Here is a 25,604-nt window from a genome sequence, read left to right as displayed (position 1 = left end):
AGGTGAAATGATGGAAATGCCTAATATTTAGGACTTCAAAATTTAGGTTGTGCAAAGGCACTAATGCGTTACATACAAAGTATGCACAAAGGCACAAGCCCTTTGGGGAATAAAACAGCGCTAATGGGGGCAGAAAGAGCAGATGCAGGCACATCCTGTCACATCTCCATGCCTGTGGTACAACTACCAACAACCTCTTCCAGAACTGCTCAAAACACGGCCTACAACCACATCAGACAAGCTCTATCTTGTGGGCAGTGCTCCAAAGCAATGAGATGGACAAGTCCATGAGGGGACAGGCACACAAACAGATTATAGAAGTAGTTGGCCCAATGTAGTCCCAAGCACTGCAGGGTAAGGACACATCAGCACACCTGGACTTTGTTCTCAGTTCCAGCATGGACACTCTTTGCCATCACGGACATTCTTTGCCGTCGTTCTGGGCCTACCTTAGCCTCAGAAGCCAGACTTGGTGCTCTAGTCACAGCACATTGTTTTTTGCACTTCCAGTAGTAAGTATGACAGTTCAGAGGCACGACTGCTATTGCTGCTGCCTCTTCATTTAGTTCACAAAAGTCAAGCAAGACAGCAAACCCCACCATAAAGCAAAAGCATCCCTTCAAAAAGAGCTGCAAGATTAAAATGCCACAGTGCAGTTGGCAATCTAATTTCTTGATGATGGCAGTTTGCCTGCTATTTTAAGTGGGAAACATCACCCAAACCTGTTATAACATTTTTCTGAGTTTTACTCTGCCTATCTCAAATAAAAGTAAAAATCAGTAAATGCTTTGCAGACAATTCTGAAAGCACCATATGGACCACAACTGGATAAGAAGTTTGTACCTAATAACAGGCAGGTCATTCACCCAAGTGAAGAGAGAGGAAAAAAAAAAAAAGGGGGGGGGGGGGGAAGGGGGGCGCTAAATGCTGTAGCTTTATCAGGAAATTTGAGGCTTTAAACTGGAAGCAATTTGTTGAATGGCTATTTTGACCATAGAACTTCCTAATCTCAGCTCCCATAAAGTTTGGCTTGGAGCCAGCCAGAATGGTTCATTTCAGCTGCGCAGATATCTTCCACAGAGGAAATAAAAGGATTTCAAACCCCAGAGTCATTTCCTTTGGTTCTCGGCTCATTCAAAAAAAATGTCCTTTCGGTCAGTGATATCTCCAACTTAATTCCTGCAGAACGACTTAAAAAAAAAAGTCTTTGTGGGAAACTTTTCTGAAGGTTTGGAAGTGTGCCCTGTAAGCTCTCTGCCAGTTGGTGTAAAATACCTTTTTCCTCCCAGAAGCTTGCAAAGCAAAAGGTCCTCTCCACTTCTGCATTAACTCTGAGCCTTCCAGAAGTTCTTACTCATCTTGCAGTCCCCATTTAATAATTAAAGGAAGTATTGACACTCATGCATACAAAAGTAAGAGTTTTCAGAACTTTGCATCAAAAAAATCTACTAAATATGCTCAAATGGTGAGATGGTGGAGTTCAGGATCCTGTGTGGAAGGAACAGAATACCCAGTAGGACCAGAACCCTGGACTTCCACAGGGCGAACTTTGGCCTCCTCAATCAACTGTTAAGGGAAATCCCATGGGACAGGGTGCTGGAAGACAAAGGGGCTCAAGATAGCTGGTCAACATTCAAGGACCACTTCTTGCAAGCACAGGAATAGAGCATCCCAAGGGTTAGGAAATCTAGTAAGGGAGCTAGGAGACCAGCATGGTTAAAAAAGGAACTGCTGGGCAAACTTAAGTGGAAAAGGAAAATCTACAGATCATGGAAGGAGGGGCTGGTCACTTGGGAGGAATATAGGAATGTTGTCAGAGAATGTAGGGAGGCAATTAGGAAAGCTAAGGCCTCCTTGGAACTTAACCTTGCAAGTCAGGTTAAGGATAATAGAAAGAGCTTTTTCAAATACATAGCTAACAAAACTAACACTAGAGGCAATATTGGCCCACTGAGGAATGAGGTGGGAGCCCTGGTGACAGAGGATATAAAGGCAGAGGTGCTGAACACCTTCTTTGCCTCTGTCTTTACTCCTGCAGGCTTCCCCCTGAGCCCCAGATTCATATAGCTCCAGGAGTAGTCAAGATAGGTGAGGACATAGTAGATGAGGATTGGGTTAGGGATCAGTTGAGTAATCTGGACATCCATAAATCAATGGGTCCAGATGGAATGCATCCAAGGGTGCTGAGGGAGCTGGCGGAGGTCATTGCTAGGCCACTCTCCATCATCTTCGGTAAGTCATGGGTAACAGGAGAGGTGCCTGAGGACTGGAGGATAGCAAATGTCACACCAGTCTACAAGAAGGGCAAGAAGGAGGACCCGGGTAACTATAGACCGGTCAGCCTCACCTCCATCCCTGGAAAGGTGATGGAACAACTTATTCTTGTCACTATCACCAGGCATATCAAGGATATGGGGGTCATCAGGAGCAGTCAGCATGGTTTTATCAAGGGTAAATCATGTTTGACTAACCTCATAGCCTTCTATGAGGAAATTACTAGGTGGATAGATGATGGTAGAGCGGTAGATGTGGTATACCTTGATTTCAGTAAGGCATTTGACACCGTCTCCCACAGCATCCTTGTAGATAAGTTGATCAGGTATGGGTTTGGTGATCAGGTAGTGAGGTGGATTAGGAACTGGTTGATGGGAAGGAGTCAGAGTTGTAGTCAATGGGGCAGAATCTAGTTGGAGGCCTGTGACTAGTGGAGTCCCTCAGGGGTCGGTACTGGGACCGGTGTTGTTCAACATCTTCATCAACGACCTGGATGAGGGTATAGAATGTACCCTCAGCAAGTTTGCTGATGACACTAAGCTGGGAGGAGCGGCTGACACACCAGAAGGCTGTGCTGCCATTCAGAGAGACTTAGACAGGCTGGAGACTTGGGCGGGGAGAAACATGATGAAATTCAACAAGGGGAAGTGTAGAGATTTGCATTTGGGGAAGAACAACACGATGTCCCAGTATAGGTTGGGGGCTGACCTGCTGGAGAGTAGTGTAGGTGAAAGAGACCTGGGGGTCATGGTAGACAGGAGGATGACCATGAGCCAGCAATGTGCCCTTGTGGCCAAGAAGGCCAATGGCATCCTGGGGTGCATTAGAAAGGGTGTGGTTAGTCGGTCAAGAGAGGTTCTCCTCCCCCTCTATTCTGCATTGGTGAGGCCGCATCTGGAGTATTGTGTCCAGTTCTGGGCCCCTCAGTTCAAGAAGGACAGGCAACTGCTGGAAAGAGTCCAGTGCAGAGCTACTAAGATGATGAAGGGAGTGGAACATCTCCCTTATGAGGAGAGGTTGAGGGAGCTGGGTCTCTTTAGCTTGGAGAAAAGGAGACTGAGGGGTGACCTCATCAATGTTTACAAATATGTAAGGGGTGAGTGTCAGGGAGATGGAGTTAGGCTCTTCTCAGTGATGACCAGTGATAGGACAAGGGGTAATGGGTGGAAATTGGAGCATAGGAGGTTCAAGGTGAATATCCGAAAAACTTTTTCTACTGTAAGAGTGACAGAGCACTGGAACAGGCTGCCCAGGGAGGTTGTGGAGTCTCCTTCACTGGAGACATTCAAAACCCACCTGGATGCATTCCTATGTGATGTACTCTAGGTGACCCTGTTCTGGCAGGGGGGGTTGGACTAGATGATCTTTCGAGGTCCCTTCCAACCCCTAGGATTCTATGATTCTATGATTCTATGAATCACAGGGAGTGAACCACGTACAGCTTCAGGCATAGTAGTGCAAGCAGAACAAGTAAGCATTTATCAAAAGGAGCAATGCATTGTTTTCCAGAAGGTATCATAGTTTTCAAGACATGTAAGCATAATGCATTGCACATCCGCATCTCCCTTTCAAGAGAAGTTGACAAATATTTGAGGACTTAGCCACAAATCTGAAAAGCGATCCAAAGCATCCAAATAGGATGTTTAAAACAGGCATGCAGGCCAGTCAACATAAATGCCAGGCATGTAACGTCCTCTTCAAGTGACTGCTAGATCTACTCCTTGAGGCTACCCATCTTAAATATGTACTCAGAGTTTCACTGAAATAATGGAGATAACAGTTTTGACGTGCAACCTAGCTGTAGGGACCAAATTCATTCCAAGCACATCAGACCAAGGAACACTACCGTTATATCACCACAAAAGAGAGACAAAGCTTTTCAGATACATACTCAAGCCTGTGATATTTCTAACAGTACTAGAAAACTAAATACTGAGAGGTAGGGCTCAGTATAAATGGCAGCACTTCTGGGCCCTGTAATAATGAGCTTACGCAACACGTGTCCTAAAATGAACTTTGAAGCTCAAGGTTTCATCACAGCTGACAAATGTTTTATGAAGGAGATTGATTTTAGGGAAACTAAAAGTCTTCCACAGGACTGTGCTTCAGCACACATCTGATGCTAAGTGTACATATTCTAAGGTGGCCCCTTCTATATTCAGAATATTCAGAAGGCAGAGTAAAGGACACATGCAAAATGGAAACGTTAATGAGTTGAACCCTACTGTCAACTTCAAATGTCAATGCCGATCTTGTGATTGATAATTAAATTGCTCTTTCTAGGAAAGTTTACCTTTTTAGCTATTATTTATTAATTGTGGCTTGTATAACTTGCATCTAAAAGCTCAAAATAGTCAATTCCTGCATTAGAATGATGCAAGGTTTTATACGAGATGGTCTGATACTTTAATTTCTAATAAAATGATTCAACACATTTATACAAATATTATCTCTCTAGGCAGGCAGGTAGATCACAAGCTCCTTGATAACACTGCTCTGTATGGGGCAACTGAGGTCTTGAAATTTAAGGTCATCTTCACCTTAACTCAGAGATTTTCTTAGAGTGCCTTGAACAGCACAGACTAGATCTGCAATCTACAGTGTGCACTTCTACTAGAGAGGAGATAAAAGATCTTATTACCATTTTCTAAAGGAATGCAGGTAGCTACCTAATTTATAAAACAAATATGTAAATTAAATAAAGGAGTACACTACCTATATGCCAATCCAAACATCATGCAAAGTTATCTCCATTTAAATCCTTATTTACCATGATAAAGTAACAAAGCAAAGACTTTGATGTAGAACATAGAAGGAAAGGCCTGTGGGAGGTTTACAGAACAGCTAGGGTTTCTGAGGTTGAAGTGGACGAACACTGGAATTACAATGGTATTTTTTCCTTTTGGTTTTTTTTTTTCATTCTTTTTTTAAGTTATATGTAAATTCAAACCAAAAGTAGACTGGAAAGTTTCTCCTCTTTTCCATTCCACTTCTCCCTTCCAAGAATGTCAAACCTAGGAGCAGAGTGTCAGTAAATACTGTCTAAACTGAAATGAAATTTCTGGTTTCACTTAGTCCTGTGGGCAACACGTGCTTCCGCTCTTCCCTAAAACACAGTGGGAACACAGGGCTTTAAAATCATAATCTGAAAATCCCATTTTCATCTAAGCCTTATTAATATAAAATGACTGAAAGATAGTCTTGACTTTCAGTTAAAATAATAGGGGAGCATTTCATAGCCGTTACTCTGCCTTATCCTCACTCCCAAAACACCGTATGCTCACCTTGCTGGGCTTTCACAGGTTAATTTGACAAAACCCATCTTGGAATTATTTTATTTTCTTTAATGTGTAATCCTACAGACATTTCCAAGGTCTCACACTGGCAAAGATACAAACACAGTTCGCAGGCAGATGAACCAACGCAGCCACATTTCATTCCTCTGCCTCCTCCTCGCTGGACACATGCACCCATGCACCCCAATGCTGTCGGTCAGACTGGTTAAGGGCAGGAGGGATTGCTGGTCTGAGAGACAGGACCTGCATCAGAAGGCACCCTCCAGGGACAGGCTTGTTTAAAAGGCCAGCAGAGCACACTAGAGAGTACCCCAGCCCCAAAAGCTCCAAGCTGGTGTCCAGCAGAGCCCAGCTCCCCACATAAGCAATAGCCCCATGGAAGGCAGCCCTAAAAAGAATATGTCTCCCTGCTCCCTTCCCAGTGCTGATCATGAAGGTGCAACTATTTAGATTACTGTAGCAGTTGAATGAAATTACGCACTAAAAAGCTACATCTGAACACACTTGCCTGGCTCCAAACTCAAAACATTGGGAGAACTCTACAAAAGGAGTGCATGTGTTGGTCATCAAACCGTCACCCAACTTTCAAGTAGCCTCATGCCACAACTTACACCATAAAAACTGAGCTTGCTCCACCTCCTGCACAAAAACTTTGCTACTCTGGTAGTCATAAACTCTCATTTCTGAGGAATCATAGAATCATAGAATCCTAGGGGTTGGAAGGGACCTCGAAAGATCATCTAGTCCAACCCCCCTGCCAGAGCAGGGTCACCTAGAGTACATCACACAGGAAGGCGTCCAGGCGGGTTTTGAATGTCTCCAGCGAAGGAGACTCCACAACCTCTCTGGGCAGCCTGTTCCAGTGCTCTGTCACTCTTACAGTAAAAAAATTTTTCCTGATATTCATCTTAAACCTCCTATGCTCCAACTTGTATCCATTACTCCTTGTCCTATCACTGGTCATCACCGAAAAAAGCTTAACTCCATTGTCTTGACACTCACCCTTTACATATTTGTAAACATTGATGAGGTCCCCCCTCAGTCTCCTTTTCTCCAAACTAAAGAGACCCAGCTCCCTCAGCCTTTCCTCATAAGGGAGATGTTCCACTCCCTTAATCATCCTTGTGGCTCTGCGCTGGACTCTTTCAAGCACTTCCCTGTCCTTCTTGAACTGAGGGGCCCAGAACTGGACACAATATTCCAGATGTGGCCTCACCAATGCAGAATAGAGGGGGAGGAGAACCTCTCTTGACCGACTAACCACACCCTTTCTAATGCACCCCAGGATGCCATTGGCCTTCTTGGCCACAAGGGCACACTGCTGGCTCATGGTCATCCTCCTGTCTACCATGACCCCCAGGTCCCTTTCACCTACACTGCTCTCCAGCAGGTCAGCCCCCAACCTGTACTGGTGCATGGCGTTTTTCTTCCCCAAATGCAAAACTCTACACTTGCTCTTGTTAAACTTCATCAGGTTTTTCCCCGCCCAAGTCTCCAGCCTGTCTAAGTCTCTCTGAATGGCAGCACAGCCTTCTGGTGTGTCAGCCACTCCTCCCAGCTTGGTGTCATCAGCAAACTTGCTGAGGGTACATTCTGTGCCCTCATCCAGGTCGTTGATGAAGATATTGAACAACACCGGTCCCAGTACCGACCCCTGAGGAACCCATGTTTCACCTGTAATTTAATCATGGCCATCCCTGTGCACACATTTTTTCTCCCCACCTAATATAAGACAGTTATTTCTTCATAGACACTCTTCCTATTTTTTTTAATTCTTTTTTTTGTTTTGTAAATGTTTTCTTATGTTTTCTTTCTTTCATTCCCTACCAATTCCTCTCTATACTCTTTTAAAGGAGGAGAGTTCCAGTGTTTCCAAGAACTATGCTGAGACCATAGGAACATGAGTTTGCATGGAAGAAGACAACTCTAGGTTTTGTCCTTAAGATGGCAACAAAAGGGGACATCAAACAGGCTACCTGGATAGAAAGCAGCTGAAGGAACAGCACTATGAAATAGGGTGAAGAAATTAAGGTGGTATTTACCCAATTTACTATGCCAACTATAATTTCTATGTCTTCCCCATAAGAGAGCTGCATGCCTGAATGTGCTGTGCAGACAATTTACAGTCTTCAGCTGGCTTCTGACAGCAGTACAGCAAAATGGGAGGGACTGGATGAGACAGAAATTCAGCAGCTGAACCTTCAGGGACACCAATCCAAGCAATCAAGCCAGATCCTGCTAAGGGAAATGTTCACAGAGGATATTTCAGCAGTGTCATACAGCAGGCCCAAGTCCATTAGGGCAGCTGCCAGCTCAAGGCAGCATTCAGGTGGTGAAGCAGGCTGTGAGCCAGTGCTGGATCTTCCCCACTGAGAGCAGCTGACTTTGCATCTTCTGGCACTGAAAGTGCCCCTCTAGAACTTGGAGCTAACCAGAAGGAAGGGGTAGGCTGAATTGATGGCAGTCTCCCTCATCAGACAAACAGATGGAGGAGTTGGTAACCTTGGAGAAAACCACTGGGTGGCCAACAGATCTATCCCTCTTGCAAATAAAATAACAGGCCAGAGAACATAAGTGGACATACCAGGATGGAATGTAACTACAGAGTCATTCAAATATGGTGCCAACAATGCAAATGCAAAATTAGCAGCTCCCTAAATGTTTTAAACCTAATAAATAAGATGAGTGAACTGGAAAACATACTACAGTAAGGAACCACTCGTATTAGAAAGACTGTGAATGTGAGGCAAAGAGCAGGCCACTGAACACTAAGATAAAACATGCATGGCACAGACACCATAGGCTGTGGTAGAGAAATGATCAGGCTAAACACAGCAGCAAGCAACACAGAGCCTGCAAGAACTTAAATCTTAGCCCTAAACATGAAGGACAGGAATTCTGCATTCCTGGAGAGCTACCTCTGCTCCAGACTTCCCCACCAGGATAGCAACACCAGCAGTCTTGGGCAGAGGAAGATGCAGAAAAGCAGTAAGGGCAGAAAGCGAGCGGAATGCTCATAGGGGACCTTGATTATCCCTACACAGATTGGGCAAAATGGGATATAATGCAAAGATCACATATTTAGGTGCTGTTTCAGAGAGCAGCTGTTTAGGAAGCCCAGAAGAACAGATGCAACTCTTAATTTGAAATGACCACAGAGGAGGTTATGGGACAAATTGACAAAAGTGAACACTAACAAATTACAACAACAGATGGTGTTCACACTCCCTGCTTGAAAAGAGTTCCAGGATGCAATAGCTGACTACACACGTCAATAAGCAGTGTGCAGCTTCTTTTCTAGAACTAGCTTCATACCTAAGGACCAGGAGGTGGCACATTTGGCAGCAGTATTCTGAAAAGATCCCAGGCAAGATCGAAGTAGCTACAGGTCTGTAAACCTCACGTCAAATTACCAGAAATTACAGAAACAGAGTAAAATCAATGAAAATACAATATGTGGAAAGACTTAACCTGGCTTTTGTAGTTTTGCCTCACAGACCTATTGGAGTTCTTTGAAAAGGTCAACAAGCCTGTGGATAAGGGTGGTCTGGCTAATATAGTCTGCTTGGATCTCTGAAAGGCATTTGACAAGGCCCCCACAAAAGATTTCTTAGGAAACTAAGCAGCCATGGCTTAAGAGGGAAAGTTCTTGGATAAACAATTGGTTAAAAGATAAAAACAGAGGGCAGAGGTCATGGCCTTTCTTACAACAGGGGAACAGAACCAATGGACTTCCACATGGAGCTTTGCCGCAACCCATACTGCAAAACCTGTTTCTAAATGATGAGAAGAGGCTCATTAGTGAGGTGGCAAGATTATTCTGGAGAAAAAACAGGGGGAGGCAGCTGTGAAGAACTGCAGAAGGACCTTATTAAACTAAGCAACTGGCTAATAAACCAGCAGAATAAATTAAATACAAATAATAGTAGTGATGCACATGGGAGAAAACAATTCCAGTTTTACATTATAAAATTATGTCCTTTGAACTGTCCATAGAAATGTCAGTTCCATATTTGCTCAAAAAGGCAAATTGAATTCTAAGAATAATTTCAGAAGTAGTAAACAGAAAGGCAAAGAATACACTGCAGAAATTTATACATATATTTCCTTGGCAGCTCCTCCTTCCCCATAACTTCTGAACCAACTGACGCTATTCAAAGAAATTTGACAGAGGTAGGAATCTCAAATACCTTAAGTTCCAAAAACTCAATATCATTATAGACACTAGAAAAAACACAGCAGAGTCACAAACCAGAGACTTATTAATCCTAGCAGCTTCAGAAGGATTTGCTGCATGGTCTACACCTCTCTCCTTTAAGTGTAACTATTTTAACACTTCTACAGTAACTGCCCAAGAAAGCAGAGCACGCCAAACAGCAGGTATGCAGTTATTTTTGATGCAAGAACTCACATTCACCCGTGATAAATATGTATCCCTCTCCAAAACTCAAAGCATATTTAATGTTTGTTCTGTAACTTTCTTCTCTTCTATACTAGCAATAAAATCTAGTTTTATTAGTAAGGAAATAACTACTAAGATCATGTGCAATAAATAAAAAATAAATACTAAAATTTTGAACACTGATTTTTCCTCAGTCTTGGGGCTTTTTTAAAACATAAATTCCATCAATTATGAAGAATTTACCCTGCAATTTACTGTGAGCTGAAGTGACTGACAAGAGCAACCAAGATACCTCAGGCAATCCGGGTCACTCAGATTTTTCCATGCTGTTTCATGATTAAAGGTTGACCACAAAAGCCTTTACTTTCTGCAGAATGACATGCTTGGTTGGTTAAATATGCAGGCAATTAATGTAGAGATAACATGCATTTAAATGGAGGTCCCATTGACCCCCATCTCCTGGCTGCAACCTTTGATCTGCAAGCAGACAGCTTAGCAAAAATATTCAATTAATAAAAAGCCATGAAGGGCAACAAGTCCATTTTAATTCATTTAAAAATAAATGGTGTTTACTGCTCCATATTTAATAAGTTAATAAACAACAACATTACGACTAATACCTCAAGAAACAAGGGCATCTGCCTGAAAGTTCTTTATAGAGATCAGAGAAAAAAATAGTAAAAAAAAATATTTGTGGTTTTCTTCTTTCTTTAGAATAAAACAGAATTTTCTACAAGCAATGAAGTGAACAAGGCTGGTGTCTTATGCATTTGAGACACAATTTTTTTGTCTGTGTCCATGTCCCCTCCCAACCGTGACGCTAAAACTTGCTGCAGTAACTCAAATTCCCCCACTCCAAGCATTCCTTACTGTTCTTCCACCTTCCCCTCCAATACCTTTACCTCCCTCCCAAATTCCTTTTAAAGTAAACCCAGCATGAGCTGTGGCTCCACCACAGATGAGCAATTGGTCAGTTGCTCTGGTTACTTCAGGTCAAGTAAAATTAAACCCATCCTTTCATTTCCTTCTGTGGAAGCAGCAAGTCTCCACTCCACGTAGTTGCCCATTTTCTGGAAATTGTATTTGAAAGACTTGGTCTTCTGGCACAGTTGCTTGAAACTGGCCAATAAGTTGTAAAATTCAACATGAATAAAAAATTGAAAGTTGGAGACTCTGAAAATATAAAGCAAACTAAGGATGGTTTTTTAAAAGAAAGGAAAATTGATCCATTTGTAATTTTTTAATCAATCTTTTTATTAGGGGGTCCAGAGAAACCACATATCACACCACTGCCATCTAATGGAAGAAAGCATGGGCCAATCATTCATCCTGAGAAAGACCACTCAGACAAAAACTATTTCACCAAGTAGGAGAGCTGTTTCTACCACCCCTAAGATGGCCTCCTCCTTTTCTCATATATAAATTTAGCTCTCCTCAAAACATTCTGAGTTGAGAAAAACTCACTAAATGCTATCCAAATGCATGACTATTCTCAAGAGAGCTGAAAGACTGGTTTGAGGTTTTCTTTGTTGGGGAACTGAGTATTTATAAAGATGGTATTTAACTCCATTCAAAGTCATGCACTTAATCAAAGTATATAAGATTAATAGTGGATACTGGTCTTCTTCAAAGCCCTGGGCCGTGAAGTCCATAGGACAAGGCTGGTTTTTAATTATTTTTTTGTACAGTGCAATTGTTTCACATTCCATTGATTAGCACCTAGAGCTTTACTGCTGTATGGCTACCATAACCTAAAGAGATACAGTAATAATAATGATGATAATTTCCTTCCCCAGAACTGGTCTAGGAAGGTTTTTTGTTCAGTGTTGAGAGAGCTACATCATTATTGCCAAAAAGTTACTAATTCTGCCCTGTTTTGCACATCCATTCCTGCTATAGCAAACCTATGCCAGCTCCAGACAGGCAGCAGAAACTCAGACCGAATAAAAATGATGGCACAGACTATTAGTGGGTATATTATCTAGCAGGAAAGAGAACATTTACTTAATTCACTTCGGTAAGAGAATTCTAATCTTCTAAACAAAAGCCAGGAACGTGCACTAATAGGGGAAAATGCAAACAGAGACTTCTCTGATTACTGGCATACTGCAGAAGTGAAGTTAAGCTATAATTAACAGATCTAATTCAGAATGGTTTCTGTTGAATACCCATGTTCAATAGGAATTTGTTCATTTTGTTTATTATCAAATTGCCACTATATCAAGTACACATTAGTTTTGTTTATGCTGTATATTCTGAGAGCATGCAACGAAGTTGGCTCTAGCCAAACCAAGGAGCCATGCACTGTCCTGCTGCTGCGCTGAAGGTCTTGAGACTTCTGAGAACCCAACTTCTCAGCAGAGTTACCACTGCTTTCAGGAGCAATCATCTGCCTTCATGAAAGCAGAAGCCAAACAGACTATCAATACATGAGGTGCTACATCATGGCATCAGAGAAAAAAGTTTAAGCAAAGTGATTCTGCAAGACCATTAAAAAAGCAAATGTATTGCAAGTAAGCTTTCAACAAAGCTGAGTATGAGCTAATGTTCAAAGAGAAAAAAAATTCTCTTCTGCTCACTTCTGTGATACGAAATAGGTATTTCCGAGTCTGTTGAGACCACTAAGAGCCTACTAACGTTACTCAGTCCCAAAATACCCTTCAAACATGTGCCAAGCTATTGGCAAAATTTTATACAGATCAATGAATCAAAACATTAATCTCTGTGTATAAATGGAAATTCTACTTTTTTATTTCCCTGGCAGGAGACAAAGCTAAACCAATTATTTGCCAGTGATATGGGCCTGCAAATTTTGTAAGCAGTAAATTAAGAATAATCACAGATTAGATTTGTCACAGAAAACCTGAGTATCTCGGGTGTCCTTACAGAAAGTATTTGCTAGGCCATGAGTTCATTTATGAAAAGATAATGACCCAGGAAATATTTTCCTTAATTGCAAAGAAGCTGTTTAAGAAAGTGTCTGGGGAACTAATTAGAAAGGAGTTTCCTCTGTAGAGGACCTGGCTTTAAACTCAGTAAGCAATTTTTAGATGACTTGCTTGAGACAGAGCACTGTTTAGATGCAGTCAATAATGTTTGCTAAGGTGCAGCAACATCTTGCAGACATGGAGGCAGGTATGTCTCAGAGTCCTCACCACGGTAGGGCAGCAGCCAATGCTGGCACGCTCCAGCTATGGTGACTAGCTCAGCACAAATCATCAAACCCTTTCCTATTTCACCACAGCAGATGTGGAAAACATTCAAAAACACACAAATAGGAGAATCTATACCTCCAAGCTAAAGCAAGATTTTACAAAACACTGGTACACTTGCCAAGACACGTACAACGCCTGCCAGCCATCTTCCTGGCCAATGGGTGCCAAGAAAATATTTCACCCAACGGCATCACATGCTCCCACTGAGTGCCATTGCTTCATTATGTTACCTAAAAATCTGAAAACACGTCATCTCTAAGTTCAAGTGAACAGTTACATATATATATATATTTAAATACACATGCACTTTTTTTTTCCTCCATTTAGTACCTAGTAACTTCTTGAAATAGTCAAATTTATAAAGCATCATAGCTCATGAGCCTGCAGATCAAACAAGCTCTCATTTGATAAGGTGCGGTGTGAACTTAGAAGACATCACTGGAGAGTGAACAACCTTATGGTTTCTAATTGGCAATTCTTTTAATTTTATTTTAATGTATGCCTTGCATTTAAGGTGCTGAGATATTTCCTTTAGGCATGTTTCCTAAAGACTTAGCTTCTAGTCTCATTTTGTTACGTAGAAATATCACTTTTTAAATGTAAACAGAAAAAAAAATCTCAACATTTACTTAAAAATATACTAGTGAAACTGAAGAAAAAAAAAGAAAAAATCTTAAAAAGCCCTTCAAACACTTAGAAATTTTAAACTAACTACATGATGTTTCAATGTATCTCTTGTTATCAAAAAATGTAGGATGGCTAACTCTGGAGTTCTGGGTTTATCAGCTGGCTTGTTAACAGAAAACTGGCACAGCTCAGCACAGTTTGCTCTCTGTTCAAGAGATCCAGGGCCAGAGTAATTGGGCTTGCTACAGGTTCACACTGAGTTGGATCAGCAGAGTCATACATAAAACTTGCTAAGCACCTACTCACACTCAGCATCTATTCAGCCTTCACAAATGCCTCAGTGTCAGACAACCTGATGAATTAAAATATTCCATATTGCTACACTTGTCATAACTTGTGAGCCATCATGCCAATAATTACATAAAACTTTGGAATGGATAAAAAACAAAAAAACAAAAACCAAAATGCAAATAACAAAATGCACAAAAAAAATCACTACATCTATTCTCTATCCTGACATCAAAAATACGATTGATTTATTTTTTGCAAAAGTCTAGAGATTCAAAAATTAAATAAGTCTGGTTTACAAATTATTTACTTTCTACAAGATCCATTTCCCCTTAAAGCATGCTGTGCATGCCCTCCTAGTGTGAACAGTTTACAGTCTGTGATCAGGCACAGACCTACTTGGCTGGATATTTTTTTCTCTCTCAAAATGGCAATTCTGAGAATCATAAATAACACAGCACAGTTATTGCAATTTGAGCTTATTCCCAATAAATAAAATTTATTAACTAAATAGCTTTCTATGCAGCTTAGCTCTTTCTTCACTAGCTTATTATTTTATATAGCCTTGGTTCATGTTGCTAGTCACAACCAAATTGTGCCACCTCAAGTATAACAGGAATGGGAATTAATAAATATAAAGTGAAAATGCATAATTTCATGCAAACACAAATAACCTTTAGTATTCATTGAATATGTGCAAAAAAATTACTTTCTAAGATTTTAAATTATTAAAGTACTTTGTCTAACATACACACCAAGGTACACCTATTATATGCTTATAAGCTTTGTTTATCAGAATACCAGAGCAGAAGCCTCCTGCTCATTAAGCTCCAATACATTAGGGTACTTAAGGACGCTGTTGAACTTAAGTAGATGAGTAGTATCACTGACACAAGGCAGATCAGACTCCTTTTGGGAGATGTGAAGAAGCACTTTATCATGCCATTCCAATTATCTCCAACACTTTAGTAAGCCTCCAGTTATCCAGGTTTTGTTACACAAATAAACTCTCAATTTATACAACAGGTCATGGTAAATTTTAAGTCCACAGAATCATAGAATCATAGAATCTTAGGGGTTGGAAGGGACCTCGAAAGATCATCTAGTCCAACCCCCCCTGCTAGAGCAGGGTCACCTAGAGCACATCACACAAGAACGCATCCAGGTGGGTTTTGAATGTCTCCAGTGAAGGAGACTCCACAACCTCCCTGGGCAGCCTGTTCCAGTGCTCTGTCACTCTCACAGTAAAAAATTTTTTTCGTATATTCACCTTGAACCTCCTATGCTCCAATTTACACCCATTACCCCTTGTCCTATCACTGGTCATCACTGAGAAAAGCCTAACTCCATCTCCCTGACACTCACCCCTTACGTATTTGTAAACATTAATGAGGTCACCCCTCAGTCTCCTTTTCTCCAAGCTAAAGAGACCCAGCTCCCTCAGCCTCTCCTCATAAGGGAGATGTTCTACTCCCTTAATCATCTTTGTAGCTCTGCACTGGACTCTCTCAAGCAGATCCCTGTCCTTCTTGAACTGAGGGGCCCAGAACTGGACACAATACTCCAGATGCGGCCTCACCAATGCAGAATAAAGAGGTAGGAGAACCTCTCTTGACCTACTAACCACACCCTTTCTAATGCACCCCAGGATGCCGTTGGCCTTCTTGGCCACAAGGGCAAGTCCAGTCAAAAACCAGCAAGGCAACTGGAAAAATAAAATTGTATGTGATATATGGCAGGTTAACACTGATCACCTAGTGGCATTTTTTTACCATAAATCCACCACAGTCCTAATGACTGCATATCTGCATCCCTAGTTTTTTTTTTATTTTAAAAATGAATAGATCATTGCCAGCATTTCTCAACAAGAAAAATGCCACAATGAAATATTAAAATTATAAATAGAGTCTCTACAGTTCTTCTCATCATGTTAGGCATATTTCTCTCCTGAGAAAAACACTGCTATTCAACAAATCAAGTCACGCATGGTTTGAAAAAATATACATAAAGTGAAGGATATGCAGTGGAAGTGTTTGTCTCCTAAACATTACTGTGATTCATAGGTTTTATTTATTAAAAAAATCCCACAGGTGGGATTTTGGACTTTTAGTCATTCTCCCATGTTCATCTTCTAAGGTCCTAGCGAAATGCTCAAAATCATGAGTTCCTGATTAAAGCAGGAAGTAAATCTGCATGCATGCAATTAAAGTGTCTGCAAGGGCACATGCAGATGACAGTAATTCATACTCTAAGAAATGGGCTTGTGTATTTGGCAGATTAACTGTTCTGTATTCCATTGCTATGAGGTATGGAAACTGTACTGTGAAACAACCATTACTCATTCCCTCAGCTCTAAGCACGTAGGTCTATCAAAGGCAAGCCAGTCTGGAGAGGGCGGGGGGTGAGGGCTGGAAAGAGAAGAGTGTATGCGTTTCAGATTAACGCTTCTCTTGAATGGTTTCTTTTATTTTATTTTCCCTACTTTTTGCTAATTTATTAGCAAATACAGTAGGCCCAGAAGGGAAATGTGCAAGGGAGAGAGGGAAAGAGGGGAGGGAGAGGGAAAAAGCAAAAGCAGCCAAAACTCTCCGACTTGTTCATTAGGGGTTTTGTGCTTGAACATATGAATGAATCATGTGTCTGTCTTTCATTATTCTCCATATGCGATTGTTCACTGCTTTGTTCAGTGATTTCTAGCCAGTTTGTCATGACTGTGCTTATTTTGTTTTATATATTGTTCTATTACAGGGTGGTTGCTGCTTCTCCTCTGCCCCACTAAGCAGTTATGCCACCAACAAAGAGCAATCTGAAAATGAGAAGTTACATCAAAAGGTTTCCCTAGTGAACTCCCTGATATGATATGAACTCCATACATGATATTATTATTATTTTAGACCAAACTGCTTAATTCATACCAGGGAGAAATCCTCAGATAACACTATTCCTTAGCATGACAGGAATGTAGTAGGTGTCTTTTTACAAGTCTGAGGAATAGCTGAGAATGACTTAAAAGTCCATTGCAGTGTTTTCTTCAGTTTTTCAAGGAGAAACCTAGCAGTTCTTGCTATGCAGTAGACTATTTTAGTAGATCTGCACATGGACACATGGAGCATTTGAAATAATTTCCTTGCTATATTAACTATTTTCCAGTTTTGGCTCTACTCTGTATCTTCTTCAACAAAAAAATTATAGTAAAATAGATTTTGAAAACTCCCATCACACAATAACAACTTCTATCATCTCCTTGAATACAAGCTATCCAACCACAATGTATGAACATCGCAGAATGATGTTTTCATTTAACAGGATATCTCATACTTAGCAGAAGGTGCACAAGATCCCCAAGACTAGAAAGAATCAAACTACATGCTTGGTGGTTTCTGCTGTTTGGTTTTGTGGGTTTCCTCTTTTTAAAAAGGAATAGATGCAGGTCCCAGTGAATTAGAGACACTTTTAACACAGTTTCAACTTCTAAAAAAATCTTACAGCAGTCATATAAATCCATTCACAGAACCTCACAGGTAACAGGTGATTAGTACCATGCAGCATGGAATTAGTAAGAACAAATGGCGTCACATCATACTTCCATCTAGAAGTAGGCAACTAGTTTTACAGATAGGTAAGTACTATGTATTTTGGTTAAACCTTGCTTGTCTCTCATAACCTGAGCAGAAAGTCTAGCTAAAACTGCTGTGGTGTAGGTGCTGAACTGATTAGCAGATTTAAAAAAAAGTTCTCAATGGTTCACTGTTGCACTGCCTGGTATACTGTGAGGGTTTCCTCCAAGTCTTCCCCAGGTCTGTTATTATTCAGGGTTTTCCAAATTATCTTGTCCAGTGGGTTAGAGAAATAATTTACTAACTGTGAAGAGGATACTGAAGAGGTAAATGCTGCAAGCATTCTGAAGACTTACAATTTCAGAATAACCTTAGCAAGTTAAGAAGTACCCAGGAAAAAAAAATAAAAGATAAAATTCAAAACAGACAAATGAAAAGCACTAGCCTTAGGAGGGAATAATCAACAACGTAGAGCAGAGCACACAATAAGGAATGCCTGGCTGGCAGCAGTGCTGGAGAAAAGAATAACAGAACCGGGGGCTACAGAGAATCTCTTAGTATAAATCAGTGCTGTTTTCTCATGCAACTCCCTGTGCCTCAGAAATATAGATACCCTTTAAATATACATAGTTATTTACATAGATATATACCTACAAAGAAGAAAGTCACGTGATCACAGAGAAGACAAATTAAATAACCTTTCCATACTAGAGAAGATAGTGAAATTTAGGCTGTCTGACATCCTTGCTCTTCAGTCTTCAAGTAAGATGTGAGCTAATTAGAGAGAGATCAGCAAAGTGCAATTTAATCAGAAACTTAAAACAATTTGCCTTTAACAAAAAAGTGAAAGGACTAGTGTTTAGTCTAATAAAAAGATATGCCAGATGCATAGCAGTCTTCAAATACATATGTTTGTTGCAAAGAGAAAAAAATTAACTGTTCTGTACATCCACTGGGGATTAAAAAAGAAGCAATAGGCTTAAATTGCAGAAAGTGAGATTTGGGTTAGACATTAGGAAACACTTCATTATAGTGAGGAGCGGGAGCACTATCACAGATTGCCTGAGGAGCTCCAGGAACCTCCACTGCTGGAGGCCTTTGTACAGAGGATAGAGAATCACCCCACAATGGTGGGTTAGAGCTGCTCTTGCCTAGAGGCAGAGGAATGGACCAGCTGACCTCTTGATTTCCCTTCCACCACTGATTCTGGGGAAGGTTTTTAATTTTCTCTTTTTCTTTTTTTTTTTTTTTTGGCAACCTTACCAAAGAGGAAGGAAATTGTACCCAGCAATTAAAGCAGCAAAAGTCTGTTCTTTCTATGCCACTAAGCATACTGTTAATAAATTCAATTATGTGTACAATCTTTTAATGGCAGCACTTCTGTCTTAAATATCCATCCTTGAAAATACAAATAAATATCTCTGTCCTACAGTATAATACAACAGCGTGAAAGCAAACTTTTATAAAATTCCAACTCACTGTTACATGGCTCCTACTACAATAATCTCAAAGCTAACTACAACATAAAGAACACCAAACCCAGATGTTTTTCTTTCTCAATCTTTTCAGTTCACATCTTGTGTTCTATAAAAAAGCCCATTCCTTTCCTTGTTTACTGCTGGGAATAGGAAAAGAAGGAAATTCTGATCACATGGTACCACATTTGTGGAGAGGTTACCAGTCAAACATGCATTAAAAACAAAAGAAGAAGTTAAGAGCTCTCATTGAGCATGCTTCTCTCAGATCCCTTCCGCCAACCTTTAGGTACCCAGCTGAAATACCTACACTGGCTACAGTGGTCTCAGACAATCAAAATCAGTGGAGAGAAATAATGGTCTCCACCTCATTACTCAATATACAGCCCAGTTCACATCCAACTCCATCTGCCTAATTCGTGTTGCCACTCCAGATGTGCAAATTCCAGAAAAAAAAAAAAAAAAAAAAAAAAAAGGATGAAGTTGGTACAGGAGAGAACAGTCTTCCATAGTAGTGGGAAGGGGGACAAGGACCTACATGTCCCCATCCCCAAAAGAAGGACTTAGTTGGAGTGTTAGACAGTGAAGACTGGCCCCAGGGTAACCCCAACCTACCTGATCACAGACTTCCTATTTCTCATCCCTCCTCTTATCAGCAGCTCAGGCCCTTTCAGCTCTTCTAGGCCTAAGCCCCAACTCCTTCCTACCCCAGAGGCCCAGACCCAAGCACTCCTACCCCAAGGGTCTTCCTATACCACCACAGCACTCTTCCTCCTTCTTAAACCAGTTCAGAGCCCATTTGATCCATTCAGCCTCTTTGTAGTTCCATCATGCTGAAAGTCTCTCTCTCCCCATAGCTCTTTGCACCGTGCCCTACCTCCAAAACTCAAACCTCCCAGCCATGCAGCAGCCAGCATCCACCTCCTGCCAGCTCTGAAACTATAGCACTCACCTCTGTGTCCCCAGCCACCCTGCCAGGGCTTTCTGCTCTTGCCCTAACCTGTTTACTCACAAGGGTATTCCTTCAAAATACAATTTAAAACAAACAAACCCAAAACCAAACCAGGTTTGTTCCTGGTGTGATACTCAAAGAAACAGAGTGATATTGTAAGAAGTCTACCTGAAAAGTGCTTCATGGAAAGAAAACACACATTGAAACTTTAAGAACATCTTCTGTACAGATGGCAGGATTTTGCCCCCTCTCACAATGTATCCAAATGTCTTCTCTGCTGCTTCTCTTCACACCCTATCTGACCACTCAGGAGATATTCCTGTACTGCAGTGTTTTTCCTTTTTATTAACTCATACAGAAATGTCGTCCAGAATGTGCTTCTTATCAAAATAACCCACTCTAACAGATACTATTAGTCCAAAAGGATTCTTTATATACCACTAGAGTAAAGTTACAGAGTAATTTTAAAGCACAGCTTCTCTCCTGAAGATTTGATGGCTCTTAGGCTGATAAATGACTAACAATTCTAGTCCTGAGATACTACTAGACATGTTAGTCAATAAATACCTAGGCAAACATAGTTATAGACACACACTAAACATGCCATATTAAAAAAAAAAAGTTTTTATACTGAAAAAAAACCACAACAAAACACCAACAAAAACCATAAAAATGGAAAAGGAATAATTATTTATATCTTGGTATTGCAACTTGTGGATCTACATGTGTCAAATAATATTTTCTTCCTCCAGTAGCAAGACTTCACAAAAATAGAAAAACTAATTTAGGTTTTGCTTGGGAAACTTTTCCCATAGGTTTCTCATTTTTATATAGGAAATCAATTTGCATCACTGATGATATCATTCAAATCAGACAGCACTATGTGGTTAGAAGGTAATTTACTTTTCTGCTGAAGCAATTTGATACTTGTTCTGATTTGTGATTTTCATTTTGTTTGTTAATGAAAAAAATTAATGAGCAATGTTACTGGAAACACAACTCAAAGCTTTGGCATTATTAAATATGTTTGTAATATACCGTACATTATGTTGATTGCACAGTCGGAGCCAAAGACCTGGCAGCCAAGCCACCAGTCAATCATTCAAACAGACAATGAACTCACAGGGTGGACATTCTGCACGTACCTTTGCACTGATTTGTGTTTTTGTCAAGAATTGCCTTTGTGGACACAATTTTCCCATACCTATGGAGAAATAAAAAAATAGAAATACATTTTATTATATTTTAATAATGAACATATCTATTTTTGCACTCATGTAATACATACTCTAGTGTGCTTGAAAAATGTTTGCTTTATACTCCTGGAGAGGTTCCTTCTGCCGCTGTAGCTCAACAAACACCTTTAGAATTCACATAAAAAGCACTGGTCATTTGCCAGAACCTCTCCAGCTCTGGTCACTCTACTGCCAGCATAAATGCTCATTATAGTAAGGACTTTGGGATATCAGCACTAGTAAAGACATTTCTTTGGTTAAATTAATTAGGTTTGCTTATTTATTTATTTTTTCTTCATTTTTATCTGGCAAAAATGATTTGTTTTAATACAGGTGGACTAGATTCCTCCAGGATTAACAAAAATACATGATTTTTTGGTAAATTTTTCATGCAAACATGCACAATTGTGAACACAGTTGTGCCACGCCTGTGAATATACACTCTAAAACTTCTGGTTTGGATAAACACAATCTTTGATGTTTATGTGCACCTCCCAGCTCTTTCCAAGATGAATGTTAATACTGCTCTGAGTATTGCCTCCCCTAGATAGCATGGCACTGCACTGCAATTTGATAGACTTAGCACGATGAAGAGGGAATTCAGGCAGCTGCAACTTGTTGCATTAGGCAACTAGACCATAACATAGTTATCTTTCTTTACCTCTCAGAGGTTAAGAGTCAAAACGTAGACTTAATAGTATCACTGGTAAAAGATCACAGAAGATGGCATTTAAGGCTAAATACAAGACTTCAGGAGAATAAGGAAAACATTTTAATTTCTCAGGTCACCGATATATCTTGGTCTCTGCTTCACTGAAGAGAAGTTCTTCTAAAATGTCCTTTCCTATATTTTTTTTAAAACAAGCATTACTGGCACTCTGACAAGACTAAGCTTTCATTTTGCCCTGGTTTGGGAGCAGCAGGACAACCAGCAGGACAACCACTCCCTGCGGCCGCACTGACGGACCCCCAGGCCCCCCAGCCGCTCTGCCTGTGGGGAGGAGAGGCTGGGTCAGGCGACCCACATGGACACAGAGCTCCTGCCCATGGCACTCAGGATAAAACAGCTCCTCAGAGAAACCTCTGCTGGTCCCTCTGCCTGGGTGGGGTTTGTCTGTCTGTCATCTCTCCCTGTGCTCTGCTGGTGTTCCTGCATCCCGTTATGTCAATGGAGAAGAACAGCATTCACCAGGACAGCTCACCTCCTCCTGCCTCCCTGAGTGGGACCAGCTTTTGTGGCCTGTCAATGGGATCCTGGACTGGGGTATCTCTATCTGCTGCTGAGTCCAGTTTGGGACTTTTCTGGCCAGGAAGTAATTGTGAACTGAGTGTGGATTCCATATTTACATATTTGTATGTAATTCACCATTATAATTTTTAGTATTTATTATTTCATTAAACCTAATCTAGTATTTTTTTATCCCAACCTTAAAGTCTCTCTCTCTTATTCCCCTTTTTATGTTTCCCTTGGAGGGCAGTGGGAGGACAGCAGAGAGCTAGCATCCGTCACCTGTTTATTGGCTAAAAACATGACACATTAGGAAGCCTCTCCACGGAACACAACTTTTACAATCAATGAAGGATGTATTACAAGAAAAGATTATAATAAAATTTTATCTTCAAAGGGCAAAGCAACACCAATGGAAAATAACCAACAGTTCATCAATTATAAACCACCAAAATGTATGGCAGACCAATTTTTACTCAGTTAATTCTTATTAACAGCAATATAAATTTGGTGTTAGTGAATTCTACTTCAGAAATCAAGATGTGGAAAACCTTGCAGCAATTCTCTTCTCTGCCTCAGGAGGAAACTCTTATCTTCTACTACACAGAAAAGGACTATAACAGCAGATAGAGCACATTACCACATATTCAAGGCCATACTCTTCTCTGTCCTACCAGTCTGTGAACACACCCAGTAAACCATAAAATAAAATAAATAAATAACACACACACCAAAAAAAAAGACAGCCAAAAATGGAATTGTACCATCACTCAGAGGAGAAAACGGACCTTTGGGTTTCAGTTTGGAACTGAAAACAGCAAACACTTAAATATCTCATGAAGGAGGAGCAGCACCAATGGGAAAGCACAGAACAGCCAGCCAAACATACTCTTTGGAACCAGCAAAGAAGATCTGAGGCAATTTTGTGCCTCACAAAATCCTCAGATCAAGTTCCCACACTATGTGTGAAATGTAACAACTCAGCTTCAGATAAAGGCTACTGTCTCTCCAGCTCTACTCTGTCTTTGTGACTAATTCAAAGCAAGACTTTCCATTCCACTTTTTTTCCTTTCCCTAAGAACCCACAAAAGCATTTGTTTCCATTTTACTTTCATTTTGGGAAGGAAAAATATGCTTTGCTTTGGTTTTATTTCAGACTGAAACCAGTTAGGAGGAAGGCAAACCGACCCAAAGGCATGAACAGTTTGTACAATCTAAGTTGAGTCCAAATGTACCCATCTTTTAGGGACCATAAAAACTGTACAAGCCTTCCGCCTCTCCACACACATTCCTTTATTGCTGGCTCTGTAGATAGGCAAGATTTTGTGCTCTGAATGCAGGTGTAATCCACTGTACACTCGACCGTGAAGTGTCCGTGGGCATGTAGTTGTGGGTCTATTTTGCCATAGCTGGCTCCACTCCAAACACATACGTAACAGATTTAATGTTAACCATGAGAGCACAGCTTTTCTAAGCTCAGGTGTTTCCAGAATCAGGGCTTTTATACTCACTTATGTTCCACTTAATTTTATAATTCTTTATGGCAATACCTGAAGTTGACTTTGGCCTCAAAGACACTAGAGCGGTTATCTTAAGAAAGCAAATTCTCTGCCAGTGTGATTTATGGCTTTCAGTGGGCCAACTTACCCAGCAGGAAATTTGGCCCATGCAGTGCATCTTCATTTATTTAATTTATTTAGATTTAAAATCAAATACACGAAGAACATGCAAACACATGCCTGTCTCATATAGTAAAGGGCCTCTGACAGATATATGGAAAAAGAATTCAACAAAACTCAGTGGCTAACCCACAACAACCTCAAATAAAACACAACTGCTACCTAAACTTCCGCCAACAAAAACTAACACCCAGCCTCCATTTCAGTCCAGCCACTCCTAATGAATTGATATGTTGTTTCATCCAAGTCATGTGAGAGCTAAAAGTTAACATTTCCTGCCAGCAGAGACAGGCATTTGTGGTTCCACTGCTTTCATTACAGATTTCCCAGAGTTTTTTTCTGCAAACTGTGATCCTGCAAACACTTAGTTACACTAGAGATTTTACTCACAGAAGTAATTCTGTTCAGTTCAGAAGCGATTTTGTCCCACATGTAAAGTTATGTGCACCTTCATATTTGCAAAAACTGACAGCAGAGTGGTAAGAGGCACCACAATAACAAACACTGTTATAGGCAATTAGCCATATGCAGGCAATTTAATCCACAGCTATAAACCTTGAGCGCTATCACAAGAAAGTAATTGGAATTAATTTGGACACTGTTTTCCTAAATATTTCAAGTAATTATATTACAGTAATCAGAACATTGGTTCTGTTGAAGAACTTTAGTTTGCATGCTGCATGAAATCAGGAAGATATTTTATTCCTACATATATAGTCATAGTTCTTTCTTACATGTGTGGAGAGTGATATTATGTCTCCTCTCCAGTTGTTTAGCTTTCTGTTTGTGTAAACTTTAATTGTGATTGGATTGACCCAGAAGTACCAAAAATGTATTCTTCAATGGGAATGCCCACAGAAATAAGGATAAAATGCATCACAAGAGCTGGCCTCTTGCTTCCTTGTATTTAAATTGAAACTACTATCAAATTCAACAGCCTGCACACCTGTTATACAAGGTACTCATACCACGAATGAAAAAAACATATCAGGTATAGTTTGTTGTGAGAAAACATGAGCACTGTTAATTCCTCCTGAATTTACAATGCATGGAGATATTCTTTGAAAGACTTTGAATAAAAAATTCTGCTCTGAAAAAGATTTGTGGAATTGAGTTCATCTCAATGCCTTATTACCAACCCTTCAACGTGACAACTGTATCACTAAGGCTAACCTACTGCGTCACAATGTTCAAGGGAACAGACGTAATAAATCTGTTAGATGGCTACTTCAAGAACATGTCTACTGAACATCTGAACTGAAAGCATTATTCAGAAGATTTCCAGACATACAAAATGTTGTTTTTCATTACCTTCTTCCTGAAGCATTATCTAAATACAGAGTAAGCACAATGTTTAAATGTTTTTTTAAAAATAC

General features: G+C 40.4%; 1 protein-coding gene across 6 annotated transcripts in view; it reads right to left on the bottom strand.

The window, feature by feature from the left end:
- The window catches only part of RBMS3 (RNA binding motif single stranded interacting protein 3), a 448,136-nt gene that overhangs the window by 305,327 nt on the left and 117,205 nt on the right, over positions 1–25,604 (bottom strand). For all 6 annotated transcript variants that reach the window (XM_051612906.1, XM_051612908.1, XM_051612907.1 and 3 more), the window contains exon 3: positions 21,232–21,290. In XM_051612906.1, the coding sequence (XP_051468866.1) occupies positions 21,232–21,290 (59 nt within the window). The remainder of the gene's footprint in view (positions 1–21,231; positions 21,291–25,604) is intronic.

The sequence above is a fragment of the Apus apus genome, chromosome 2 (genome assembly GCF_020740795.1).
Source record: "Apus apus isolate bApuApu2 chromosome 2, bApuApu2.pri.cur, whole genome shotgun sequence".
Lineage (NCBI taxonomy): Eukaryota > Metazoa > Chordata > Aves > Apodiformes > Apodidae > Apus > Apus apus.
This window is presented reverse-complemented; position numbering and strand designations above follow the sequence as displayed.